This window comes from Ailuropoda melanoleuca, chromosome 12, assembly GCF_002007445.2.
Source record: "Ailuropoda melanoleuca isolate Jingjing chromosome 12, ASM200744v2, whole genome shotgun sequence".
Classification (NCBI taxonomy): Eukaryota; Metazoa; Chordata; class Mammalia; order Carnivora; family Ursidae; genus Ailuropoda; species Ailuropoda melanoleuca.
In genome coordinates, this window is record NC_048229.1 from 20,742,874 (window position 1) to 20,768,589 (window position 25,716).

At 42.2% G+C, this 25,716-nt stretch overlaps 2 protein-coding genes across 15 annotated transcripts in view; one reads left to right on the forward strand and one right to left on the reverse strand.

The window, feature by feature from the left end:
* The window catches only part of HSCB (HscB mitochondrial iron-sulfur cluster cochaperone), a 31,156-nt gene extending 24,808 nt beyond the window's left edge, over positions 1-6,348 (reverse strand). For 3 of the 5 annotated variants that reach the window (XM_019795699.2, XM_019795698.2, XM_002915590.4), the window contains exons 1-4: positions 6,044-6,348; positions 4,661-4,757; positions 4,222-4,311; positions 3,445-3,589 (exon numbers count right to left, since the gene is read on the reverse strand). In XM_019795699.2, the coding sequence (XP_019651258.1) occupies positions 3,445-3,589; positions 4,222-4,311; positions 4,661-4,757; positions 6,044-6,279 (568 nt within the window). In that variant the 5' untranslated portion in view covers positions 6,280-6,348. Of the gene's footprint in view, positions 1-3,444; positions 3,590-4,216; positions 4,312-4,660; positions 4,758-6,043 lie in introns of those variants that run through there. The other 2 variants (XM_019795700.2, XM_019795701.2) reach the window with 2 other exon arrangements.
* Positions 6,349-6,462: 114 nt separating this feature from the next.
* The window catches only part of CHEK2 (checkpoint kinase 2), a 46,981-nt gene continuing 27,727 nt past the window's right edge, over positions 6,463-25,716 (forward strand). The window contains exons 1-5 of one of the 10 annotated variants that reach the window (XM_034638157.1): positions 6,530-6,599; positions 6,758-6,823; positions 6,913-7,019; positions 8,376-8,456; positions 9,259-9,586. In XM_034638157.1, the coding sequence (XP_034494048.1) occupies positions 9,265-9,586 (322 nt within the window). In that variant the 5' untranslated portion in view covers positions 6,530-6,599; positions 6,758-6,823; positions 6,913-7,019; positions 8,376-8,456; positions 9,259-9,264. The other 9 variants (XM_034638160.1, XM_034638158.1, XM_034638159.1 and 6 more) reach the window with 9 other exon arrangements.

The window sequence follows — 25,716 nt, forward strand, 5'->3', positions numbered from 1 at the left end:
CCTGGAATGCCAGGATCACGCCCTGAGCTGAAGGCAGCCGCCTAACGACTGCGCTACCCAGGCGCCCCTAAGATTTATTTTTATTTGAGAAATAGACAGAGAGGATGCAATGTATGCATGGGGGATGGGCAGAGGGAGAGAGAGAGAATCTCAGGCAGACTCTCCATTGAGTGCAGAGCCCGACTTGAGGCTCAGTCCCACCTGAGATCATGACCTGAGCTGAAACCAAGAGTTGGACCCGTGGGGCGCCTGGGTGGCACAGCGGTTAAGCGTCTGCCTTCGGCTCAGGGCGTGATCCCGGCGTTATGGGATCGAGCCCCACATCAGGCTCCTCCGCTATGAGCCTGCTTCTTCCTCTCCCACTCCCTCTGCTTGTGTTCCCTCTCTCGCTGGCTGTCTCTCTCTCTGTCAAATAAATAAATAAAATCTTTAAAAAAAAAAAAAAAAAAAAGAGTTGGACCCGTGACTGACTGAGGCACCCGGGCGCCCCGGCAGCTTCTGTTTAGCGCAGCTGACCCTACTCACATTATGATTTTCTACCTCTGAAAGGTTTGAGTGGCAATCACTAAGGCTTATAAAATGGCTATACAATCATTAAAAAAGATAAAAATAAAAATAGGACAAGGAAATGTTTTGATTGTCTCCACGAAGCAGTCTGAATTTTCCAGATTTCAGGTAGGAGAAAATTCGCGAACTGGGATTGCCTATGGGCAGGGCATTACAGTGTTTCCAACAACCACTTGCAAATTATACAGCCTCCCAGGAAAATGAACCATTTAGATCATATTGTACCATAAGAGAGAAGATGCCAGAGAAGGTAAAGGAGGGGCTACCTCATGTTTCTGCTGTGTCCTCATTAGGAAATGAAGAATTTTACTATAAGTATGTTTTCTTGATATAAAAAGTATCAATCACTTATACGGCGCCTGCTTTCAAAGCACTTTCAAATTCATCATACCTCCATTGTAGGCAGTATAGGTATTGGGAGACGGCCCTAGTCATATGGCTGGTTGAGTGGAGGAGCTGGGAGCACACCCCAAGTCTCCAGACTCCTAGACAGTGGTGGGAAACCAGCAACGTGGTGTTGCCAAAAGAACATTGGATTAGAAGTCTAGAGGCTCAGAAGTTCTGCCCAGATCTAACTAGCTCTATGCCTTTGAATATTTGCTGACTTTGGGCCTTAGCAAATGCCTGTAAGGGAGGAAACTTAGGAATTAATCTAAATGAAGGTCAGTGACCTTTTCGAAACCAGACATTCACTATAGGGCTAAAATAGCTCCCACCAGTGACTGAGCACCTGCTATGGGGCAGGCACTGTGTTATGTGTTTTACATGTTTGATTTGATTTAATTTAATCCTTGCAACGACCAGTACAATGTTAGCTCCATTTTACAGATGAGGAAACTGAGGCTCAGAGGGGTGAAGTCGCTTGCTCAAGGTCACATATAAAGTCAATGGCAGTGTTGACACTGCACCCAAGACCCCCTCACAGCGGAGCATCATGTTTCTCTGCCTTCCAAAGCTGTGCAGACAGGGCTTCTGAGTGTAAGCCCTGAGGTCCTCTTCCAACACCACCCAACCCTAAGGCTGTTGGTACATCCCTAGCTGATCGACATCCCCTCTGCCCACCGCCATTTTACTGATTTTAGCTTCTTTATTCATTATTTATTCATTCAATTAATATTTACTGAGCCCCTGTTATACACCATGTACTACTGCATTGGCTGAGGACATGACGGGACCAAAAAGCAGACACAATTTCTGCTTCTGCAGAACTTCCAGTCTAAGGAAGAAGGGAGGCTGACATTGGTCAAATAATCTCATGTAGAATAGTAAGGTTATAACTGTGATTAGTCCTACAAGGGAGAGGTACCCACTGTCAAAAGGTATAGATAAAGAGGTTCTCTGAGGATTCTCTGAGGAAGTGATGACTGCCCCCAGCCCTGGAAGAGGAAGAGTTCACTAGAGGAAGGAGGAGAAGAGGGTTTTAAGTAGAAGAACAGCATATGCAAAGGCCCTAGAGTAGAGAGCTGATTAGTACAGATGAGGAAGTAGAAATGGCTAGAGTAGAGGGGCAAATGGGAGGAAGCAGAGGTCAGCTCATACAGGGCCTTGTAAGCCCTTCTAAAGACTTTGGTCTTTAATCTGAGACCAGTGGGAAGCCACTTAAAAGTTTTAAAGCAAGACCAAGGGTAATATGATTAGATTTGGGTTTCAAAAGCTCTCATAAGTGATGCCGTAGGAATATATTCGATTGAAGGTACAGCTAGACCAGTCTGGAGTTATTGCAGTTGTCCAGGTGAGAAAGAATGGCAGCTTGGAACAGGGTGCTGGCAGTGCAGAAAGACAGATTTGGGACATATTTAGAAGGTCAGCATTTCGAGATTTGGTGATGACTGCCTATGGGGGCAAGGGAGGTTGGTAAGAACGCCTCCTCAGTGTTTTGGACTTGTACAACTGGATGGTGTCATTCACTTAGGGAACATCAGCAAAGGAATAGGTTGTTTTTCTTAGGAGGGAGGGGAGAAGCTCATGAATTCCATTTTGGATATTGAGTTGGAATATATAAACTCCATGAAGACACGGGCCATGCCCTTCTTGTTCACTGTGTCTTGCACAATGTTTGATACACAGTGAGCACGCCACAAACATTTGTATGCACATGCATGCATACAAGTGGAGGGAGAACTTGGAACTTTCTTTACATGACATGATTAATTTTATGTGTTAACTTAGTTGGGCTATGGTGCCCAACTCTTAGGTCAGACGCTAGTCTAGATATTGCTGTGAAGGTATTATGTAGATGTGATTGACATTTACGACCAGTTGACTCTAAGTAAAGATTAGTTTGGATAATGTGGGCATAGAAGTCCTGATTGAGTTTCCAGCCTGCTGGTCTGTCTGACATATTTTGGACTTGTTAGCCCTCACAATTCTGTGAGCCAATTCCTTAAACAGGTTTCTTTCTCTCTCTCTCTCTCTCTCTCCATATATACATGTATACTATTGGTTCTGTTTCTCTGGAGAACCCTGACTGATACAGTGTGAAATAAAGTGGAAAACAAAGCAATATGCAATCAGAAGTCAGTTTTTCAATCTTTGCTCTACAATGTGACCTTGGGCTTTTCCATGAACCTGTAAGGCCTAATTATTCTTGTCAGAGACAATAATAACATCTAAATAATGTCATGGGTAGGGAGGAGGATTGCAATCTGCAAAATATTATTACATTCTTGGTTTAAGCTGCCTTCTGGAAAGTTAAGAGATGTTGCAAGTCTAACCTTCAGACAAAATTGGTTTCAGTATAACCAAGAAAAAAAAAAAAACAACTCCTTGGATCATTATAATGACCTGTATATAGTCTTTACACTCATTTTTTCACCTAACCTTGGACATGGACTCATAACAGCAATAAAATGCATTCAGTGGTATTTCATCTTTTACCTCTGACAACAGATTCAATCTCTTTCACGGCAGCTTCGCTTTGAGCTTCTGCAAGTTTTTCATTGATTTCCATTATTTCCATGAGGAACTGCCTGTCCATTTCATAATCTGTCCCTTCGGGAATCTCTACTCCATGGAGCTTTAGCTATTGGGACATAAAGCAGAGAAAAGTAAGGTTGGTTGAAGAGACTGTGCCCAGAGTCATAAATCCTGTTCACAGAACAGAACAGAATACCATTCACAAAAAAACCAAAAAATAAAACAAAAACAAACCACCAAACAAAAAACAAAAAATTGAACGGTCTTAATAGTGAAAGTGTGAAGGTAAGGTACGGGAAAGTTGGACTGAGAAAGTGGTGCTGGGACGGGATTCCTCTCTCCTACCTGCAGCTGTGTGACCCTGGGGAAGTTGTTCCTCCACTTGGGAGACTGAACTAGGTATTTGTAAAGGCTCTATTAAATCCTAAAATTCTAAGGTGCTAAACTCTTCTCTCCCCCACCAAAAAACCCCCAAATTACTCTTCCCTAAATGCTATCACCATGCAATCCTTGAAATTTATAGAAAATGGTAAAAAAAAAAAAATGCAGTCAGGCAAGTAAGATTTCAAATACTCAGAGAAAACTATTCTCATGCAGTATCATTGCAACTAATTATCTTTGGGTCCCTAGACTAGCTCAGGTCTGAAGTACTCTTCTGTTGAATACAGGGGAGCAGCTGTCCCACAGCCCAATGGATATCATGTAGTCACGCATACAAGGGTTGGGAAATCACCTTACAAGGTATAGTCCCCTGCTCAGGGGAGCCAGAAGGGTCTTATAGGCATCATTCACCAGGGTTGAATGCTTCTCTGAGAAGTCCTTTTCAGTCTGTTAGTAGAGATGAAGATAATCTTATTACATCCAAATCAGCCACATTACATTCACAAACTGTTTCATAAAATACTCATGGGCAAACAACTAAGGAAGTCTCCCAAGTAGAGCTGGTGTGGGATGAGCTGTCTTTATTTTCAACTAATGGGTTCTAATTCTTCTGGGAAGTCAGGTAAAAGCTGTGAGTGCAGGGCAGGTTCAGAGCCTGGCTAGCTGGGGTCAGGCTGCCCCAGGGTGGAGCTGATTGTTTAGCTCTGTCTCTGATAATCACATTACCACAAGGCCACTGCCACCCATCCCCTGTAAACTAGTGTTTGGGTACGATTAGGGGTGGCCAACAGGCTACCTGAGACCTCTGGCTGAAGAAGTCAGGGTGGACAAGACGCTGTAGGTCCTGGTACCTGGTCTGGAGCTTTGCTGTGTCAACTCTGAAGGCACGGTTGCTGTAAGGAAATTGGGAGATAAAAATCATGTGCCAAGTATTTATAGATTTGTATACTGTGGGCCTGGTTCCTGTTCTCATGGGGGGGGGGGAAATGCAATAAACATGTAGAGAGAGATTAACTTCAAAAAGTGCTGTGAAGGAAAAGAGAATAGGGTCAGAGAAAGTGGTACATGTAGTGGACAAAGAGATGACATTTGAGCTGAGACCTGAATGATGATGAAAAATAATCAAAGATCAGAGAAAAAAGTCACCAAGAGGCATAGGGAACATGCAAAGGCCCTGAGGTGCGAACAAGTTTGGCATGCTTGCAGAACATAAAGAATAGTGTCACTGTGGCACATCCTAGGTGCGAAATGAGTGGTAGGGGCTGATCCCAGAGTTAAGGGGAAGGACCATTCCTGAATCCCACCCTATATTTAGAAAGTCCAGGTCCTTTCATCTTTGTCTCTCACTTTATTTTAACGCATTTCCTTTCACTTTCCATTCCCGGAGCCTGCCCTATCTTAATGGTGTAGCTCTGCCCAAATCCCATCACCTCTCCAAGGTCCTCGACTTCGGAGGAAAACAGAAAAACAGCCACTTCTCTGACTCTCTCCCTCCAGTTCTCATTTCTCCCTGAGACTCAGCCTGCAATATTAAGTTTTCCGGTGCTTTTACACCCTATTTTGTTTTTCTTACTAGATTTATTTTATTATAAAAGGATATAACTTAGGAACGACCACATGGAAAACATGCATGGGCGGAAGGGCCGAGGAGCTTCCAAGGCCTCTCCAGGCGCACTGCTCTCCTGTCTCCACGTGTTCACAAACTGGAGGCTCCTTTACTTCCTTATTTTGGATAAAACCTCAGTACTCCTTTCTTTAAAGTCTCAACTCAACTTTAACCATTCTGATCCTATCTGTCAAGTCTTTCTGCAGCCCCTCCAGTACACTTCTCTCAGGCCCCGCCCCTCAACTTCTCTCAGGTCCCACCCCTCAGGTATCCCTTCACTGAAACCACCATCCTTCAATTTCCCCTAAGTTCCTTCCCCGCCCCTCCAGTCCTCCTTCCCTTCTAGTCTCCGTTCCTCAGAGGCCCTATCCTCAGGCTCACCCTCAATTTCCTCTGTCCCTGGCCTCAATCGCACCCTCGGTGCTCCCAGGCCCCACCCCTACTTGTCTACGGCTCCGCCCACCGACCTAACCGGTTCCGTCTTCTTCCCAAGCACTATCGGCCCAACCCCCTGCTCGCCAGCCCCTGACGTCTCTCTCGCCCCAGCGTGCCTCCCGAAACCGCCTCCCGTACCAGTCCATGAGGCTGAAGTAATCTCGAGTGGGGTCAGGTGGCTGCAGTGCGCGGCACTGTGGGCAGAAGAACCCGTCCCCCCGCATGGGGCCCCCTGGGCCGCCGCAGTTCCAACACTGGGGGGAATTGCTTCCCGCCAGAGACGCAGCATTGCAGCTTAATGGTCTCCTTCCGAGGACCCCTGCCGGCCACAGCCCCCACACCCGGAGCAAGGCGCCCGTTCTCCCGCCCCACATCTGGCCGCGGCCTATCTTGCCGCGGTCACCAGTGGGGGGGCAACCCCGAAAAAGAGGCTGACTAGACTAGTGCTGCTGATTGGCTGGGGAGCTGACGGGGCGGGATCCTGGTTTCTGAGTGTCCCGTTCCTCATTTTAAACTACAACTCCCAGCAAGCATTGAGGCTACGTGTGGCTGGCCACATCCGCCGCTCTTCATTGGTCCGCGGGCGACAGAGGAGTGTTTTGATTGGCTGAGGGTGGAGTTTGTATATGCTTGGTTAGCGCCACTCCGCTGGTTGCGGCTGCGCTGAGTGTGTGGCTCCAGGTGGGCTCACGCGGTGAGTCATAGTGGGGAACTTCTCTTGGGTGTTTGGGGTTCGATTCCCGCCCCCAGGGTCTTAGTGCGCTCTGAATCTCCCGAATTTTCACTTTGTATGGTTTTGGACCTCGATCGGGGGGAGGAGAGGAACGCGTGGGCGACTGTCTTCCTTTGTAGATGAATTTCGAGGTGAAGTTCACTTCCCCTGTTACTTACAAGCTCAAACTGGCCCAGACGTGCAGGGTAAGAAAGGACAAAGTTGTGTTCAAAATCAGAGGGAAGTTGGTTTGTAAAGAGTTATATAAATGTTAGTAATTATTACCATATTTTAGATTGAATTTCGAAAAAACCTATTGAGAACCCAATCTTAGCAGCTGGGCGCTGCAGGAACTGGAGACCCACTGACCTGTGTAGGAGGATGCCCTCCAAGTGTCCATAAGTAAGTGTGTGGGATGGGGTGGCAAGGAGAGGGTAGAAGCAAGATTGGGTTTCCCAATCTTGGTAAGACCCTTTGTTATATCGCGTAAAATTATAATTGTTTACAAAAAACAGAGAAGGTTGTTAGAGCAGAAGTCCAGTCCACCTTGGGACTCAGTTTCTCTATTTGAAAAAAAAAATTGTGTCTCACTTGTAAACCCTTTTCCGGCTGTCAGATTCTTTGGGACTGGAATTCTGTTGTAGTTATCAAGCATTACTGAGGGAGGAACGTTCATGTATCATCTCAGTTAATGCTCGTGATCTGTGTATTCAGTGAGGTGATCTGCCTGAAGGTCATGCAAAGATTTCACTCAGCATCTGATTCCAGACTTGTTTGCCTCCAATCTTTCCATATACTTTCTACTTCTCATGGCTGAGGCTGATGTGGTTTCTGTCAACTGGACCCTTACCATAAGTGAGGATAGCAACCACTTCTTGACAGTCTTTAGTCAGTTCTTAGGGTGGAGAAGGCTTGCTCAAAAAGCTATAAGAGGTTGCAGCCTTGACTGAGGTAATAGTGTTAGATCTGCAGGTCCTGGACTGGCAACTCAGCTCTGGCATCACCTTCCTGGTGTAGTTTAAGAAAAAGTCATCAGGATCCTTGTATCTGGAAAGCTATATAAATGCAGTCAGTGTGAGTAAGGTTTACTATGTTCTCCTGTAGGAAGAGCCTGAGTCTGGGTATCTGGAGAGAAGAGAGAACGCGCCCCCCTTTTTATAAAAAATCATATTAGCAATTTAAAGTTAGGGATTGACAGTTACTTTGACTTTATTGTAGTTTCTGTTGTCAAAGTTGAACTGTCCATCAAATTAACTCTAAAGTGTGGGTGGGAACCTGTTATATGGTCTCCGGTGACTCAATTGTTTCTGTAGGGTTCTGTTGGGCTGGAAGGCCATTTAGGATGAAAGGTGAGCCTCTACAGTTACTCAGCATCACAAAGGGCTAGGTGGAGTTGTTTAGAGCAGTCTTCTTTGTGTTCTGCTTCTTTAATAGCCTGGCCCTTAGTTAGGAGTCAGGGAATCTAGAGTGAACAAACAGGATGTGGTCTTCACCGTCCTGGGGCTGCCTTGGGGGAGGAGGGGTATCTGTGACATTTTATGTAAATGGTCACCCCTGGCATGGTGCAGTGAATTAGCTTATAGTTTCTCTTTGCCCATCTTCTCCCCCAAGCCACATGACCCTTCCCCTCCTTTCTTGTTCCAAAACATGAAATTTAAGTGTAGTGTTGATTGTATTAATGAATACCTTATAAGTTTCATTTCTAATTTTTATTTTTTTATAAGATTTTATTTATTAATGTATTTGTTTGACAGAGAGAGAGAGAGAGAGCAAGCAGGGGGAGCAGCAGAGGGAGAGTGCTGAGCCGAAGGTAGACGCTTAACTGACCGAGCCACCCAGGTGCCCCTCATTTCTAATTTTTATTTTTATTTTATTTAATTTATGTATCTATTTGACAGAGAGAAAGAGAGAGCACAAGCAGGGGGAGCAACAGCCAGAGGGAGAGGGACAAGCAGACTCCCCACTGAGCAGGGAGCCTGACATGGGGCTCAGTCCCAGAACTCCGGGATCATGACCCAAGCTGAAGGCAGGCGCTTAACCGACTGAGCCACCCAGGCACCCCACATTTCTAATTTTTAAAAATTAGATGAATGTAAGCTGTTGAGTCTTCCCTCCCACCCCCTAATTAGTCCATTTCTTTTAACTTATTTATAACCTTCAAATAATTTTTTCTTTATTTTCCCTGTGGTTTGTGGCTGTCATACAAAAAACTGATCCAGTAAAAGTGATATGATGAAAACCTCAGCCCAGAGGAACTATAGATCAATCTAAACTTAGAATTTTAACTTTTGCCAAACATGTTTGCTCTGGATTTTTTCCCCCCTGATGTAAATATGCCCATCCTTTACTTTTTTATTTTTATTTTTTAAAAGAGAGAGAGATTGCCCTCATGCGGGGGGTGGGGAGGTGGGGGGGGTGAAGGGGCAGAGGGAGATAGAATCCCAAGCAGGCTCCACAACCAGCGCAGATCCTGGATCCACGGGGCTCATCTCATGACCCTGAGATTATGACCCCCGCCGAAATCAAGGGTCAGTTGCTTAACCGACTGAGCCACCCAGGCGCCCTCTGCCCATTCTTCACTTTTGAACTTCAAGTCTTGTTTCTTGAAACTTCACCTTATTATTGGATACTTATTTTTGAGGTCGTGATGTCTCGAGAGACGGATGGGGAGTGTCAGCAGTCCCATGGCAGTAGCGCCTGTTCACAGCCCCAAGGCGGCTTCTCACAGTCTCAAGGCATCTCCTCCCAGACGCACGGCTCCTCGTCACAATCTCAAGGAACGTCCAGCTCCACCAGCACAGCACCCACATCCAGCCAGTCCTCTCACTCCAGCTCGGGGACGCTGAGCTCCTTAGACACAGTGTCCACCCAGGAACTCTGTTCTATTCCTGAGGACCAGGAACCCGAGGAGCCTGTCCCTGCCCCTTGGGCTCGATTATGGGCCCTTCAGGATGGGTTCCCCAATCTTGGTAAGACCCTTTGTTATATCGTGTAAAATTATAATTGTTCACAAAAAATAGAGAAGGTTGTTAGAGCAGAAAACTCAAGACACTTCTGGAATGATTCCGGAGTTTGAAGGTGATGAAAGATGGAACCAAGGAAGAAGCAGTTTTGGGGAGTTTACTGACTCTTACCTGCTGTGGATCCCCCTTCATTTATTCTTTCAACAAATATTAATTGGGCATCTGTAATGTTCTGTCCATGGGAGCATCTGAAGAGAGCAAAAGACCCTTTCCCTAGAAAAATGCTGATTCATGCAAACTTGCAAACAGTTGCGGGCTAATCACAGAAACTTCACTCCTTAACCCCTGTTGTGGCAGCTTCAGAACATCCATTTTACAGTTTTGGAATAGAGAAGGCTATTTGTTGACTGTTACTTCTTATCTCAAAATAGCCAGCCTTGCACTTTGAATACTTTCATCCTCTGTGACACTTCCTGATTCTAGTAGTAAGGCTTGCTATAGGTATGTGTGAAATAGCATTTTTTTTTAAAAGATTTTATTTATTTATTTGACAGAGACAGAGACAGCCAGTGAGAGAGGGAACACAAGCAGGGGGAGTGGGAGAGGAAGAAGCAGGCTCACAGCAGAGGAGCCCTATGTGGGGCTCGATCCCATAATGCCGGGATCACGCCCTGAGCCGAAGGCAGACGCTTAACCGCTGTGCCACCCAGGCGCCCCTGAAATAGCATTTTGATAAAAAAATGAATGACTGATGTGTTATTTGTACCTTATCACTCACTCACTATTCATGTCCAACTATGAAGACCTGAAAATGAAACTGTAAGAAGTGGAGAAATAATATAGGGATGTTCAGAGGCACGACTTTAAATTCAGAAGCATTTGGAGCTATTTTTTACTCCTTGAAGAAGCCATAGTTTTAAGATAGGCTTAGGGCTTATATATGGTGAATGGGAAACAGAGATATGGTGAGAATGGGTGAAGTGGGCTGCATCACTTTGAAACGTGAGATCACATATATGTGACAATCCTGATAGGGTGAACAGCGTAAAGTGGATGATGCTCAATGAATAGGATCTATTATTATTAGTTATTGATTCACACCTGTTTTCTTCTAATTGTTTTATAGGTTTAGCCCTTACATTGATCCATTTTGAGTTGCTTTTTATATATGGTATGAGGTAGAGGTCCATATTCATTCTTTTGCATGCGAATATGCCAGTTGTCTGAGCACTTTCTTGAAGAGNTTTTTTTTTTTTTTTTTTGAAGATTTTATTTATGTGTGAGAGAGAGAGCATGAGGGAGGAGGCAGAGGGAGAGGCAGAAGCAGATTCCCTGCTGAGAGGGAACCTGAGTCAGGGCTCAATCCCAGGAGCCCCAGGACCATGACCTTAGCCAAAGGCAACTGCTTAACCGACTGAGCCACCCAGGTGCCCCTTGAAGAGACTGTTCTTTCTCTGTTTGATGGTCTTGGCACCCTTGTCAAAAATCATTTGACCATAAATGTGAGGGTTTATTTTTGAACTTTTCAATTCCATTCTCTTGGTCTGTGTGTCTGTCTTTTTATGCAAGTACCATAACATTTTGATTGTTATAGCTTGTAGTGAGTTTTGAAATCCAGAGTATGAGTCCTGATTTGTTCTTCTTTTTCAAGATTGTTTTGACTGTTCTGGGTCCCTTACATTTTCATATGAATTTTAGGTCGAGCTTGTCACTTACTGGAAAGAAGGCAGCTTGGATTTTATTAGGGATTACGTTGAATCTACAGATCAGTTTGGGGAGTATTGACATCTTTTTTTTTTTTTTAAGATTTTATTTATTTTTTATTTTAGAGAGAGAGAGCATGGGGGGGAGGAGCAGAGGGAGTGGGACAAGCAGTCTGTGCACTGAGCATGGACCCCGATGTGGGGCTCAATCCCATGACTCTGAGATCATGACCTGAGCTGAAATCAAGAGTGGGAGCCACCCAGTTGCCCTTGAGTATTGACATCTTATAATACTAAGTCTTCCGATCCATGAACATGGGATGTCTTGCTATTTATTTAGGTATTCTTTAATTTCTTTCAGTGACGTTTTGTAATTTTCAGTATATAGGTCTTGCATTTTAAAAAATGTATTCCTGGGGTGCCTGGCTGGCTCTGTTGTTAGAGCATGTGACTCTTGATCTTGGGTTGTGGGTTTGAGCCCCACATTGGATGTAGAGATTACTTAAAATCTTAAAAAAAAATGTATTCCCAAGTATTCTTTAAATGTTTACTTACTATTTAAAGTTTTATTTATTTAAGTAATCTCTGTACCCCACATGGGGCTTGAACTCACGACCTGAAGGTCAAGAGTTGCACTCTGTTCTGACTGAGCCAGCCAGGTGCCCCTCATTTTTTTAAGTAAGCTCTGTGCCCGTTGTGGGGTTTGAACTCAAGACCCTGAGATCAAAAGTTGCATGCTCTATTGACTGAGCCAGCCGGGTGCCCCATGTCTGCTTATTTTTATTGTGGGAAAATCTATATAACAAAAACTTTTGCCACTGTAACCATTAAGTAAACCATTGAGTTTAGTGGCATTAACTACATTTACAAAATGTTGTGCAACTATCACCATTATCTATTTACAAAATTTTTCCTCTGGTAATTTGTCCTCTCCCTGCTCCCCCGCCCCGGCTTTGCTTATATATAATAGACATATAACATTGAATAAATTTGAGGTGTACAGTGTGTTAATTTGATAGTTACATATTGCAAAATGATTACTATCATAGTGTTAACTAACACTCTCATCACATCGCATAATTACCATTTCTTTTTTTGTGGTGAGAACATTTAAGGGGCGCCTGGGTGGCTCAGTTAAGTGTCTGCGTTCGGCTCAGGTCATGATCCCAGGGTCCTGGGATTGACCCCCACATTGGGCTCGTTGCTCAGTGGGGAGTCTGTTTCTCCCTCTCCTTCTGCCTGCCGCTCTCCCTGCTTGTGCTCTTTCTCTGGCAAATAAATAAAAATAAACCTTTAAAAAAAGTATTTAAAAAAATATTTAATATCTATGCTCTTAGCAACTTTCAAGTATATGTTACAGTATTACTAACTGTAAACACCACACGGTGTGTTAGATCACCAGAACTTACTATCTTGTACTTGGAAGTTTGTACCCTATAACGAACATCTCCTCATTTTCCCACTCTCAAGTGCCTGATAGCCACCACGCTCTATATGAGTTTAGGTTTTTTTATTATTTTATTATTTATTCATTTATTTTAAAAGATTTATTTATTTGCCAGAGAGAGAGTGAGAGTGAGAGCAAGAGAGAGAGACTGAGAGAGAACAAACACAAGCAGGGGGAGCAGCAGGCAGAGGGAGAAGCAGACTCCCTGCTGAGCAGGGAGCCTGATGCAGGACTTGGTCCCAGGACCTTGGGATCATGACCTGAGCCTAAGGCAGCTGCTTAACTGACTGAGCCACCCAGGCATCCCAAATTTAGGTTTTTTAGATTCCACATATAAGACATGTAAGTGATCTTATACAGTATTTGTCTTTCTTTGGCCTATTTCACTTACAATGCCTTCAAAGTACGTGTATGTTGTCACAAATGGCAAGATTTCATACCTTTTTATGGGTGAATAATATTCCTCTGTTTGTGTGTGTGAGAGAGAGAGAGAGGGAAAATAAACATACATATATACACATAGCATATTTTCTTTGTCCATCCATTATTGGACATTTAGGTTGCTTCTGTGTGTTGGCTATTGTAAACAGTTATGCAGTGAACATGGGGGTACATACATCTTTTCAAGTTAGTTTTGTTATCTTTGGGTAAATACCCAGAAGTGGAATTGCTGGATCGTATGGCAGTTCTGTTTTTAATTTTTGGAGGAATCGCTGTTCTGCTTTCCATAATGGCTGCACCAATATACATTCCTGCCAACCGTACACCAGGGTACCTTTTACTCCACTTCCTGGCCAGCACTTAGCAAATCTCTTGTTTTTTTTCTTTCTTCCTTTTTTTTTTTTAAAAGATTTATTTTTGCGAGAGACAGAGACAGAGAGAGAGAGCGCAAGCATGTGGGAGAGCACGAGTTGGGGGGAGGGGCAGAAGGAGAAGCAGACTCCCCACTGAGCAGGGAGCCCAATGTGGGGCTCAATCCCGGGACATGACCTGAACTGAAGGAAGACACTTAACTGACTAAGCCACCCAGGTGCCCCTCTCTTTCACTAATAGATGGTGTTTGACACAGTAATTTTAGACTTTAATTATGTCCAATTTCTCTGTTTTTTCTTTTGTCACTTGTGTATTTATTTATTTATTTAAAAAGGTTTTATTTATTAGAGAGAGAGCACGAGCAGGGGGAGAAGTAGAGGGAGAAGCAGACTCTCGGCTGAGCAGGGAGCCCGATCCCAGGACCCTGGGATCATCCTGGGATCATGACCTGAGCTGAAGGCAGACACTTAACCGACTGAGTCACCCAGGTGCCCTATTTGGATGTCTTCTTTGGAAAAGTCTATTCATTAGACATGTCAAGAAATGCCTGTTTCTTAGATTGTTTACATTTTGCTCTTGAGTTGTAAGAATTTTCATATATTTTGGTTATTAACCCGTTCTCAGATACATGATTTGCAAATATTTTCTTCCAGTTCATAGGTTGCCTTCTCATTTTCTTGATGGTTTCTTTTGCTGCACAGAAGCTTTTTAGCATGACATAATCCCACTTACTAATTTTTGCTTTTGTTGGGTGTGTGTGTGTGTGTGTGTGTGTTTTAGGTAGGCTCCACACCCAGTGTGGGGCTTGAACTCACGACCTGAGATCAAGAGTCGGATGCTCTACTGACGGAGCCAGCCAGGTGTCCCTACTGTTTTTACTTCTGGTGTCATATCCAAAACACTGTCACCAAGATCTGTGTCAAGGAGCTTTTCCCCTGTGTTTTCTTCTAGGAGTTTTATAGTTTCAATTCTTTTTAAGTCTTTAATCCATTTCAAGTTAATTTTTGTGAACGGTGTAAGATAGTCCAATTTCATTCTTCCACATATGATTGTACCGTTTTCCCAACACCATTTATTGAAGAAACTCTTCCCCATTGAGTTCCTCTGGTAATTTCTAACCTACTTTCTATGTCTATGAATTTACCTACTCTAGATATTTTATATAAATGGAATTGTAATATTTGTGCTTTTTGTTTCTGGCTTCTTTTTTTTTTTTTTTTTAAAGATTTTATTTATTTATTCGACAGAGATAGAGACAGCCAGCGAGAGAGGGAACACAAGCAGGGGGAGTGGGAGAGGAAGAAGCAGGCTCATAGCGGAGGAGCCTGATGTGGGGCTCGATCCCACAACGCCGGGATCACGCCCTGAGCCGAAGGCAGACACTTAACCGCTGTGCCACCCAGGCGCACCTCTGGCTTCTTTGACTTAGCATAATACTTAATCTTATTTTTGAAAAGATTTTATTTATTTATTTATTTATTTATTTATTTGATTGATTCCTTAATTTCTCTTTCTGCTGCTTCATTTTTGGTGTATAGAAATGTAACAGATTTCTGTACGTTGATCTCGTATCTTGTGACTATTGAATTTATCAGTTTTGGTAGTTTTTTGGTGGAGTCTTTTGGATTTTCTATAAATAGTATCATGTCACCTGGAAATAGTAAATGTTTTACTTCTTCTCTGCCGGTTTAGATTCCTTTTATTTCTTTTTTGTTTTCTGATTCCTGTGGCTAGGGCTTCCATACTATGTTGAATAGAAGTGGTGAGAGTAGGGGCACCTTGGTGACAGCGGTTGAGCGTCTGCCTTCGGCTCAGGGCGTGATCCCGGCGTTGTGGGATCGAGCCCCACATCAGGCTCCTCCGCTGTGAGCCTGCTTCTTCCTCTCCCACTCCCCCTGCTTGTGTTCCCTCTCTCTCTGGCTGTCTCTCTGTCGAATAGATAGACAAAATCTTTAAAAAAAAAAAAAAAGAAGTGGTGAGAGTGAACATCCCTGTCTTGTTCCTGACCGTAGAGGAAAACCTCTCAGCTGTTGCCCATTTAGGATGATATGAACTGTGGGTTTTTCATATATGGCCTTTATTACATTGAGGTATGTTCCCTCTAAACCTGCTTTGTTGAGGGTTTTTATCATGAATGGTGTTGTACTTTGTCACATGCTTTTTCTGCATCTATTGAAATGATCATATGACTCTTATTTTCTTTTATTAATGTGATGTATCACGTTGCTTGATTTTCTAATATTGAGCCACCCTTGCATCCCAGGAATAAATTCCACTTGATTGTGGTGAGTGATTATTTCAATATATTGTTAGATTCAGTTTGCTAGTATTTTGTTGAGGATTTCTACATCTGTGTTTAGCAGGGGTATTGGCCTGTAGTTCTCTTTTTGTGCTGTTTTTGTCTCGTTTGGTATCGGGGTAATTTTGGCCTCATAGAATGAATTTGGAGGTTTTCCTTCCTTTTCAATTTTTTGGAATAGTTTGCAAAGAATAGATATTAATCCTTCTTTGAATGTTTGGTAGAAGTTGCCTGTGAAGCCATCTCCTCCTGGACTTTAGTTTGTTGGGAGTTTTTTGATTACTGATTCAGTTTCTCCACTGGTTATTGGTCTGTTCAAGCTTTTTATTTCTTCTTGCTGCAGTTGTGGTAATTTATGTGTTTTTGTGAATTTATCCATTTCTTCTCTGTTGTCCATTTTTGACATATAGTTTTTCATAGTATTCTCTTAAAATTGTATTTCCATGGTGTTTGTTATTTCTCTTCTCTCATTTATGATTTTATTTATTTGTGTCCTTTTTTATTTGTCCTTCTTTTTGCCAAGTCTGGCTAGAGGTTTACCAGTTTTCTTTTGTTTTTCTTTTCCTTTTTTTTAGAGAGGAACGGGGTGGGGAGGGGTAGTGGGAGAGAATCTTATGCAGGCTCCACATCCAGTGTGGAACTGATGCAGGGCTTTATCGTACAACCCTGAGGTCATCACCTGAGCCAAAATCAAGAGTCAGACGCTTAACTGAATGAGCTGCCCAAGCGCTACATTTTATATTTTTTCAGAGAACCAGCTCCTGGTTTCCTTGATCTTTCTCTTGTTTTTTAGTTTCTATGTCATTCATTTCTGTTCTAATCTTTATTATTTTCTTCCTTCTTCTGACTTTAGGCCTCATTTGTTTTTCTTTTTCTAGCTGCTTTCGGTGTAAGGTTATATTGTTTGAGATTTTTCTTGGTAGGCCTGTATTGTTATATACTTCCCTCTTTTTATTGTTTTATGATTTTTTATGATTGTTTTTGTAGTTCTTTTCTGTTCCATTTTTTCTTGCTCTCCTTGTGGTTTGCTTGCTGTCTTCAGAAATAAAATGGATTCTTATGTCTTTGTTATTTCGGTATCTGTTACTGGTTTTTGATTTGTGGTTACCATTAGGTTTACATATAACATCTTATTAATCTAGCAGTCTGTGTAAAATTGATGGTTGCTTAAATTTGATCCCATTCTTTTAGTCTCCTTCCCACATTTTAGGTATATGGTGTCATACCTTACATCCTTTTATTTTTTTGAATCCCTTGACTGATTTTTATAGATACATTTAATTTTACTGCTATTGTGCTTCCTACTTTTCTTACTGCTCTTCTGTGGAAGTCTCTGTGTTTATTTTTTTAAGGAACCACTAAACTGTTTTCCACAGCATCTGCACCATTCTGTATTCCCATCAGCAATGTATGAAGGTTCCAGTTTCTCCACGATTTGTATGTGTCTTTTTAATTATAGTCATCCTGGTAGGTGTGAAATGATATCTCATTGTGGTTTTTAGCTGCATTTTCCTGATGGCTAATGATAATTGAGCACCTTTTTATGTGTTATTGGCCATTTTTGTATCTTCTTGGAAGAACTGTCTATTCAGAGCCTTTGGTATTTTTTAATTGAATTGTCTTTTTATTACTGATTTGCGTTCTTTATATATTCTAGATATAAATCTCTTATCAGCTATATGTTTTGCAAATATTATTTCCATTCCTTGAGTTCTTTTTCACTTTTTTTTTTTTAAAGATTTTATTTATTTATTTGAGAGAGAGAGAGCCTGAGCATGAAGAGGGGTAGGGGTAGATGGAGGAGGAGAAACAGACTCCCTGCTGAGCAGGGAGCCTGACGCAGGGCTGGATCCCAGGACCCTGAGGTCATGACCTGAGCTGAAGGCAGACGCTTAACTAACTGAGCCACCCAGGGGCCCTTCTTTTTCACTTTCTTTCTTTCTTTTTTTTTGTTTTTGTTTAAAGATTTTATTTATTTATTTGACAGAGATAGACAGCCAGCGAGAGAGGGAACACAAGCAGAGGGAGTGGGAGAGGAAGAAGCCGGCTCATAGAGGAGGAGCCTGATGTGGGGCTCGATCCCAGAACGCCGGGATCACGCCCTGAGCCGAAGGCAGACGCTTAACCACTGTGCCACCCAGGCGCCCCTCTTTTTCACTTTCTTGATGATGTTGTTTGACACAGTAATTTTAGACTTTTAATTATGTTCAATTTCTCTATTTTTTCTTTTGTCACTTGTATTTTTATTTATTTTATTTTATTTTATTTTATTTTATTTTATTTTATTTTTTTTAAAGATTTTATTTTATTTATTCGACAGAGACAGCCAGCGAGATAGGGAACACAAGCGGGGAGTGGGAGAGGAAGAAGCAGGCTCATAGCGGAAGAGCCTGATGTGGGGCTCGATCCCATAACACTGGGATCACGCTCTGAGCTGAAGGCAGATGCTTAACCACTGTGCCACCCAGGCGCCCCTATTTTTATTTATTTTAAAGATTTAATTTATTTAGTTGCGAGAGAGAGCATGGGGGGGGGAGTAGAGGAGGAAGGAGAAGGGGAAGCAGACTCCCTGCTGAGCAGGGAGCCAGACTCCGGGCTGGATCCCAGGGCCCTGGAATCATGACCTGAGCTGAAGGCAGATGCTTCACTGACTGAGCCACCCAGGCGCCCTTGTCTCTTGTGCTTTTATTGTTATATATAAGAGAACATTGTTTAACCCAAGATTGCAAAGCTTCATTACTGTTATTTTTTCTGGAGTTTTAAAGTTTTGTTTCCTACTACTATTAGCTTTTGATTCTGTTTGAGTTGATTTTTGTATATGGCATGAGGTAAGGATTTTAACTCTATTGTTTTTGTTTTTGCTTTTTTTTGTTTTTAAAGGTTTTATTTATTTGAGAGACAGAGCATGAGTGGGGAGGAAGGGGCAGAGGGAGAGGGAGAAGCAGGCTCCCTACTGAGCAGGGAGCCTGATGCGGGGCTCAGTCCCAGGACCCTGGGATTATGACCTGAGCCAAAGGCGGAGGCCCAACTGATTGAGACACCTAGGTGCCCCTCAACTCTATTGTTTTGAATGTGGATATCTACTTGTCCTAGGGCCTTTTGTTGGAAAGGCTGTTCTTTGGGATGCCTGGGTGGCTCAGTCAGTTAAGCGTCTGCCTTTGGCTCAGGTCATGATCCCATGGTCCTGGGATTAAGTCCCACATCAGGCTCCCTGCTCATTGGGGAATCTGCTTCTCCTTCTCCTTCTGTCTGCCTCTCGCCCTGCTTGTGCTCTCTTTTTCTCTCTGACAAATAAATAAATAAAATCTTTAAAAAAAACAAAAGATTGTTTTTTTCCCCCAGTGAATACTTTTGGCACCCTTTTTGAAAATGAGTTGACTGTAAATGTGATTTATTTTTGGTCTCTTCATTCTTCCCTATTCATCTATATGTCTGTCCTTACGCGAGTACCACACTGTCTTGATGGTAACTTTGGAGTAAGTTTTGAAATTGCAAAATGTAAGTCCTCTAACTTTGTACTTCATTTTCAGGATGATTTTGGCTATTCTGGGTCTTTGTATTTCCATAAGAATTTTAGTTTTGAGTTTGTTAATTTCTGCAAAGAAGGCAGCTGGGATTTTGAGAGGGTTTGTTAGATCAGCAGTTTGTGCATTTTGCCATGTTTACACTAGTATTCCAATCCGTGAACATTTATATAGGTCTTTCAAATTCTTTTTTTTTTTTTAAGATTTATTTATTTATTTGACAGAGAGAGAGCATGAGCAGGGGGAGAGTGGGAGAGAGAGAAGCAGGCTCCCCGCTGAGGAGGGAGCCTGATGATGAGCTCGATCCCAGAACCGTGGGATCATGACCTGAGCTGAAGGCATACGCTTAACTGACTGAGCCACTGAGGTGTCTCAAAATCTTTTTTTTTTTTTTATTTAAAGATTTTATTTATTTATTCGACAGAGATAGAGACAGCCAGCGAGAGAGGGAACACAAGTAGGGGGAGTGGGAGAGGAAGAAGCAGGCTCATAGCAGAGGAGCCTGATGTGGGGCTCAATCCCACAACGCCGGGATCACACCCTGAGCCGAAGGCAGGCGCTTAACCGCTGTGCCACCCAGGCGCCCCTTTCAAAATCTTTTAAATAAATTTCATTTTAGGATTGTTCATTGCTCATGTATGGAAGTACAAGTGTTTTTTGTATATTGATCTCGTATTCTGTAATTTTGCTGAACTTACTAGGTCTAGCAGTTTTTAGTGGGTTCCTTAGGATTTTCTGCATAAGATTATGTGATTTGTGAATAGAGATAGATTTGCTCCTTTCTTCCTTCCTTCCTTTCATTGCCCTGGTTTGAACCTCTAGTACAATGAATAAAAGTTGTCAGAGCAGACATCCTTGTATTTCTGGTGTGAGGGGGAAGCTTTTACCCTTATCATTAAGTGTGACGTTGGTTAGCCATGGGCGGTCCATAAATGCTCTTTCTGAGGATGAGGAAATTCCCTCCTATTCCTAGTTTACTATCTGTTGTCATTGTTGTCTTCAATCATGAAAGCTGTTGGATTTGGCCAAAAGCGTTTTCGGTCTACTGAGATGGTCTTGTGGTTTTGTTCTGTGTTCTGTTGTGATTGTGTGTTACATTATTTTTCAGATGCTAAACCAACCATGTTTTCCTGGGTTAATTCTCACTTGATCATGTTGAAGCTTTTTTACATGTTGCTGGGTTCGGTTTGCTGTGGCGTGTTGGTCTTGTGATGCCTTTGCTTTTGGTATCAGGTTATTTGTAGCCTCGTAGAATGAGTTGAGAAGGTTCCCTCCTCCTTTATTTCTTGCAAGAGTTTGAGAATAATTGATCTTAGTTCTTTAAATGTTTGGTAGAATTTAAAATCTTTCCCTTGTAGGAAGTTTTTTGATTACTAGTGCAATCTCTTGGGTGTATTTGTGTTTTATATTTATTGGGTCTGATTTGGTAGTTTCTAAAAGTTTGTCCATTTCATCTGTGTCATTTAATATTGTCCTACTATTATTCACAGTATTTTTTTTTTTAAGATTTTCTTTAGTTATTTGAGAGAGAGTGAATGAGAGAGAGAGAGCATGAGTGGTTGGGGAGCAGGAGGGGCAGAGGGAGAGGGAGAAGCAGACTCCCCACTGAGCAAGGAGCCTGATGTGGGAGTAGATCCCAGGACCCCGAAATCATGACCTCAGCCGAAATCAAGAGTTGGAGGATTAACCAACTGAGCCACCCAGGTGCCCCCACAATATTCTTTTTAAAATCCTTTTTCTTTCTGTAAGGTTAGTAGTAATTGCTCCTCTTTGACACCCCCTTGGTCATTCTATGCAACTTTGTATCAATTTGTTGATCTTTTCAAAGAACCCCGTGTCTAGGGTGCCTGGCTGGCTCAGTCAATAGAGCATGTGACTTTTTTTTTTTTTTTTTTTTTTGAGCATGTGACTCTTGATCTTGGGCTTGTGAGATCAAGCTCCATGTTGGGTGTACAGATTACTTAAAAACAAAGTCTTAAAAAAAAAATAGAACCAGCTTTTGGTTTGATTGATTTTCTTATCTTTCTGTTCTCTATTTCATTTGTTTCTGGTCTGATTTTTATTATTTTTTTCCCCTCTGCTTGCTTTAGATTTTATGTGCTTCTCTTTTCCAGTGTCTGAAGGAAAGTTGGGTAATTGACCTAAAATTTTGTGACTTAGACATTTACACCAAAAATGTCCCTAAGTAATGCTGCAGCTGAATCCCGTAAGTTTTAGTATGTTGTTTTTTCATTTCATTCATTTCAAAGTATTCTCTAATTTTTCTTATCAGTTTTTTTCTTTGTCCTTTTGGTTTTTTAGGAGTGTGATGTTTAATTTCCACTTATATGGAAATTTACTAAATTTCTTTGTTTTTGAATTCCTATCTTCATTACGTTGTTGTTGGAGAACATACTTTGTATGATTTGTGCCCTTTTGCATTCACATTCTTGCTCCTAGCTTATGTTCTGTCTTGGAGAGTAGGTTTTATATGCATTTAGAAGAATCTGTATTTTCTTTTTGTTGGGTGGAGCATTGGGACTGTTTTATTTAAATTTCAAAATAATCCTAGGAGAGAGTATTTTTTATCTTACCTCCATTTTGCAGAAGAGCAAATTAGGCTCTAAGCCTCAATTGATTGATTAACTTGTCTGCAGTCATAAAGCCCAGAGTTGGTAGAGGCAGGATTTGAGCCTACGACTTTGCAGACTTTAAACCTATGTTAACTTACGATTGAGAATGAAGTGAGTGTGGGGTTGGAAAGGTGATGAAATTAGTTAGCAAACGAAGGAGACTGTGGAGTCCAAGGGAGGTTTGTTCCTGTTTGAGATGAGTGTGAGAGGAACTGGTAGAGAAAGAGGTTAAAAATGTTTGATTAGGGGCGCCTGTGTGGCTCAGTTGGTTAAGCATCTGCCTTGGCTCAGGTCATGATCCCGGGGTCCTGGGATCAAGCCTCGCGTCAGGCTCCATCTTCAGCAGGAGTCTGTCTGCTTCTCTGTCTCCCTCTGCCCCTCCCCCTGACTCATGCTCGCTCGTTCTCTCTCTCTCAAATAATTAAATAAAATCTTAAAAAAAATGCTTGAGTAGGAAGAAAATATGGGTGAGAGTTTAGATTGGTGGCTGGAGCTGGGGAAGGGTGAGGGTTCTGTAGTTAGGAAGACAGGGGTTCAGGTCCTAGGTCTGTGCCTGTTTAGCTGTATCAGGCACGTGATGCTACTTCTCTGAGCCTCACCATCCTTATCTGTAAAATGGGGGAACATGTTAAAGCAGAGGTGAGGAGGGTAAGCTAAAGGTCAGGACTGAATGGGGATCAAAGGGAGAGTTGGGTTAACTTTTCCCAGATGGGTTTAATTTTTTTGCCTGTGATATAGAAGGAGGGAGGGCAGTGAGTTTGAACCTCAAAGAGGTCTGGAATCCCTAGGAAAAGAAAATTACTTTCCTAAATTTTCACTTCACTTGCCACAACCAATGTGTCTGTTGCTCTCCTCACATACTCTTTCACCTGCATCTCTTCTCTGCTGGGAAGATGGACCCATCCTTCCCTGGGTTCCTATCCCCCTAATTGCCTTACTGAGAACTTCTGGTTCCCTTGCCTCCTACCTTGCTCCCCTTGCCCTCCTCCACACATCTGCCTGGGGTCTCTTCTGATGAGCAAAGGTTCAAGTAGGCTCTTTCATGGGTAGCTGTTTCTTACACTGTCTCTCCACCATCCCTAGGTTAGTGTCCTGATGAACTCTCTGTGCCCTTCCTTTTCTCAGCTGCTGCAGAAGTTCCTGGTCTCTACTAGAAATAGCATGGTTCATTAATTTCTTCCCCTGTTAGTAGATACTTACATTGTTTCCAGTTTTGCTCCTGCAAGCAAGACTCAGTGAACATACTTATAGCTGTCTCCTTGGTCAATTGGCAGATGTCTCTGGAGAGAGTCTGATTTGAATTGCTGGGCCAGAGAGTAGGCATGGCTTTACTTTGTAATCATGTTGTATTTCTAAGTGTCTATATATTCTTCTCACTTTGTAGAAAAAAAAAATTTTTTTTTTTGGTTTACTAATTTATTTTGGAGTGAGAGAATTTATTTTAGAGAGAGAGAGCATGAGTGAGAGGTGCAGAGGGAGAGGGAGAGAGAATCTCAAGTAGACTTTGCATTTAGCGTGGAGTCTGACGCAGGGCTGGATCTCACAACCCAGCGATCAGGACCTGAGCAGAAACCAAGGGTCATTCGCTTAACCAACTGCACCAGCCAGGCGCCCCTCCCTTTATTTTTATTTTATTTTTTCCTTTATTCTTTATATTAATTGTGATTCACAACACATTGCTTGCAACTGGCTTTTTATACTTAGCAATGTGTTTTAGACATCTTTCTGTCAGAATGTAAAGATCCTAATTCCTTTTTATAGGCATATGAGTTTTGTTTGTTTGTTTTAAGATTTACTTATTTGAGAATGAGAGAGAGCTTGCACTCGTGCATGGGTGGGATGGGGCAGAAGCAGAGGGAGAGGGAGAGGGAGAGAAGCAGGCTCTCTGCTGAGTAGGGACCCCTACATGGGGCTCAATCCTACCACCCTGAGACCATAACCTAGGCCAAAATCAAGAGTTGGACTCTTTACCAGCTTAGCCATCCAAGTGCCCCAATATATAAGGTTTTTTGAACTAGCCTCTTACTGATGGACATTTAAGATGTTTGTTAGTTTTTGCTCTAAGAATAATGCTGTAGTGAATAATCTTTTTACCTTTGTTCTTATGTCCTTTCATAATATGCTTCTATGCATAGGATAAATTCCTAAAAGTGGAATTTCTGGGCCAATATGTGTATCTGTGTAATTTTAAAAAATTGAGGTGAAATGCACATAACATAAAATTAGCCATTTGAAAGTGAACAGTTCGGTGGCTTTGCTACCTTGTTCTAGATACGAAACATTTCCACTACTCCAGAATAAAACCCTATACCCATTAAGCAGTTACTTCCCATTCCTCTCTCCTGCCCCTGGCAACCAGCAATCTGTATTTCATTTCTATGGATTTAACTGTTCTGGATATTTCATGTAAATCGGTTTTTTATGTATGGCTTCTTCTAATGTTTTCAAGGTTTATCCGTATTGTGGTTATGTATGAGTTGTAGCATTTATTTATTTGTTTATTGGCTAAATAGCATTCCAGTATAGGGGCGCCTGGCTGGCTCAGTCAGTAGGGCATGCCACTCTTGATCTTATATCCGTTATGTATTCCATTATATATAACAGCTACAATTTGCTTATCCATCCAGCAAGAGACATTTGGGTTGTTTCTTTCATTTGGTTATTGTGAATAATGCCAGTACGAACACTTGTGTACAAGGTTTTGTTAGGTACCTGTTTTCAGTTCTCTTCGGTGTATACGGAGGAGTGGAAATGCTGAGTCGTAAGGCAGTTCTATGTTTAACTGTTTGAGGAACGACACACTGTTTTCAATAGTAGCCGTACCATTTTACATTCCCACCAGCAGTATATGAGGGTACTGATTTCCTTGCATCCTTGCCAACACTTAGTATTTTCCTTTTTAAAAAAATTATAGCCATCTTCATCAGTGTGAAGTGGTTGCACATGTAATTTTGATACATCTTGCCAAATTATCTTCCGTAGACTCCAAATTATATTTGGTGTATAAATTATATTCTTACTGGCAATGTGTAAGTTTCTTCATACCTCTTTCCAACACAGTATTATAATATGTAACTCTTTGATTTTTTTTTTAGAGATTTATTTATCCATTTGAGAGAGAGAGCGAGCATGAGCAGGAGGGACAGAGAGAGAGGGAGAGAGAATCTGAAGCAGATTCCACGCTGAGCATGGAAGCCTGACATGAGGCTCGATCTCACAATCTCCAGACCAGGAGCTGAGCTGAAACCAAAAGTCGGAGGCCCAACCGACTGTGCCACCCAGGCATTCCCTCTTTGATTTTTGTTAATCTGATAGTTGAAACATGAAATCTTAATTTATTTTTTTTTTTTTTTTTTTTTTTTAAGATTTTATTTATTTGAGAGAGAGAAAGCAAGAGAGAGCACAAGCAGAGGGAGGGGCAGAGGGAGGAGGAGAAGCAGGCTCCCCGCTGAGCAGGGAGCTTGACACAGGACTCAATTCCAGGACTCTGGGATCATGACCTGAGCTGAAGGCAGATGCTTAACCGACTGAGCCACCCAGGTGCCCCCGTATTATTGTTTTTTAAAGTTCCTTTCTTCTTTTTTTTAAAGTGTACACGTTCATGCATTTCTTTTATTTCATTTTTTTTTAAAGATTTTATTTTTAGGTAATATCAACACCCAACATGGGGCTCGAACTCACAACCCTGAGATCAAGAGTTGCATGCTCTACCAACTGAGCCAACTGGGCGCCTCTTCT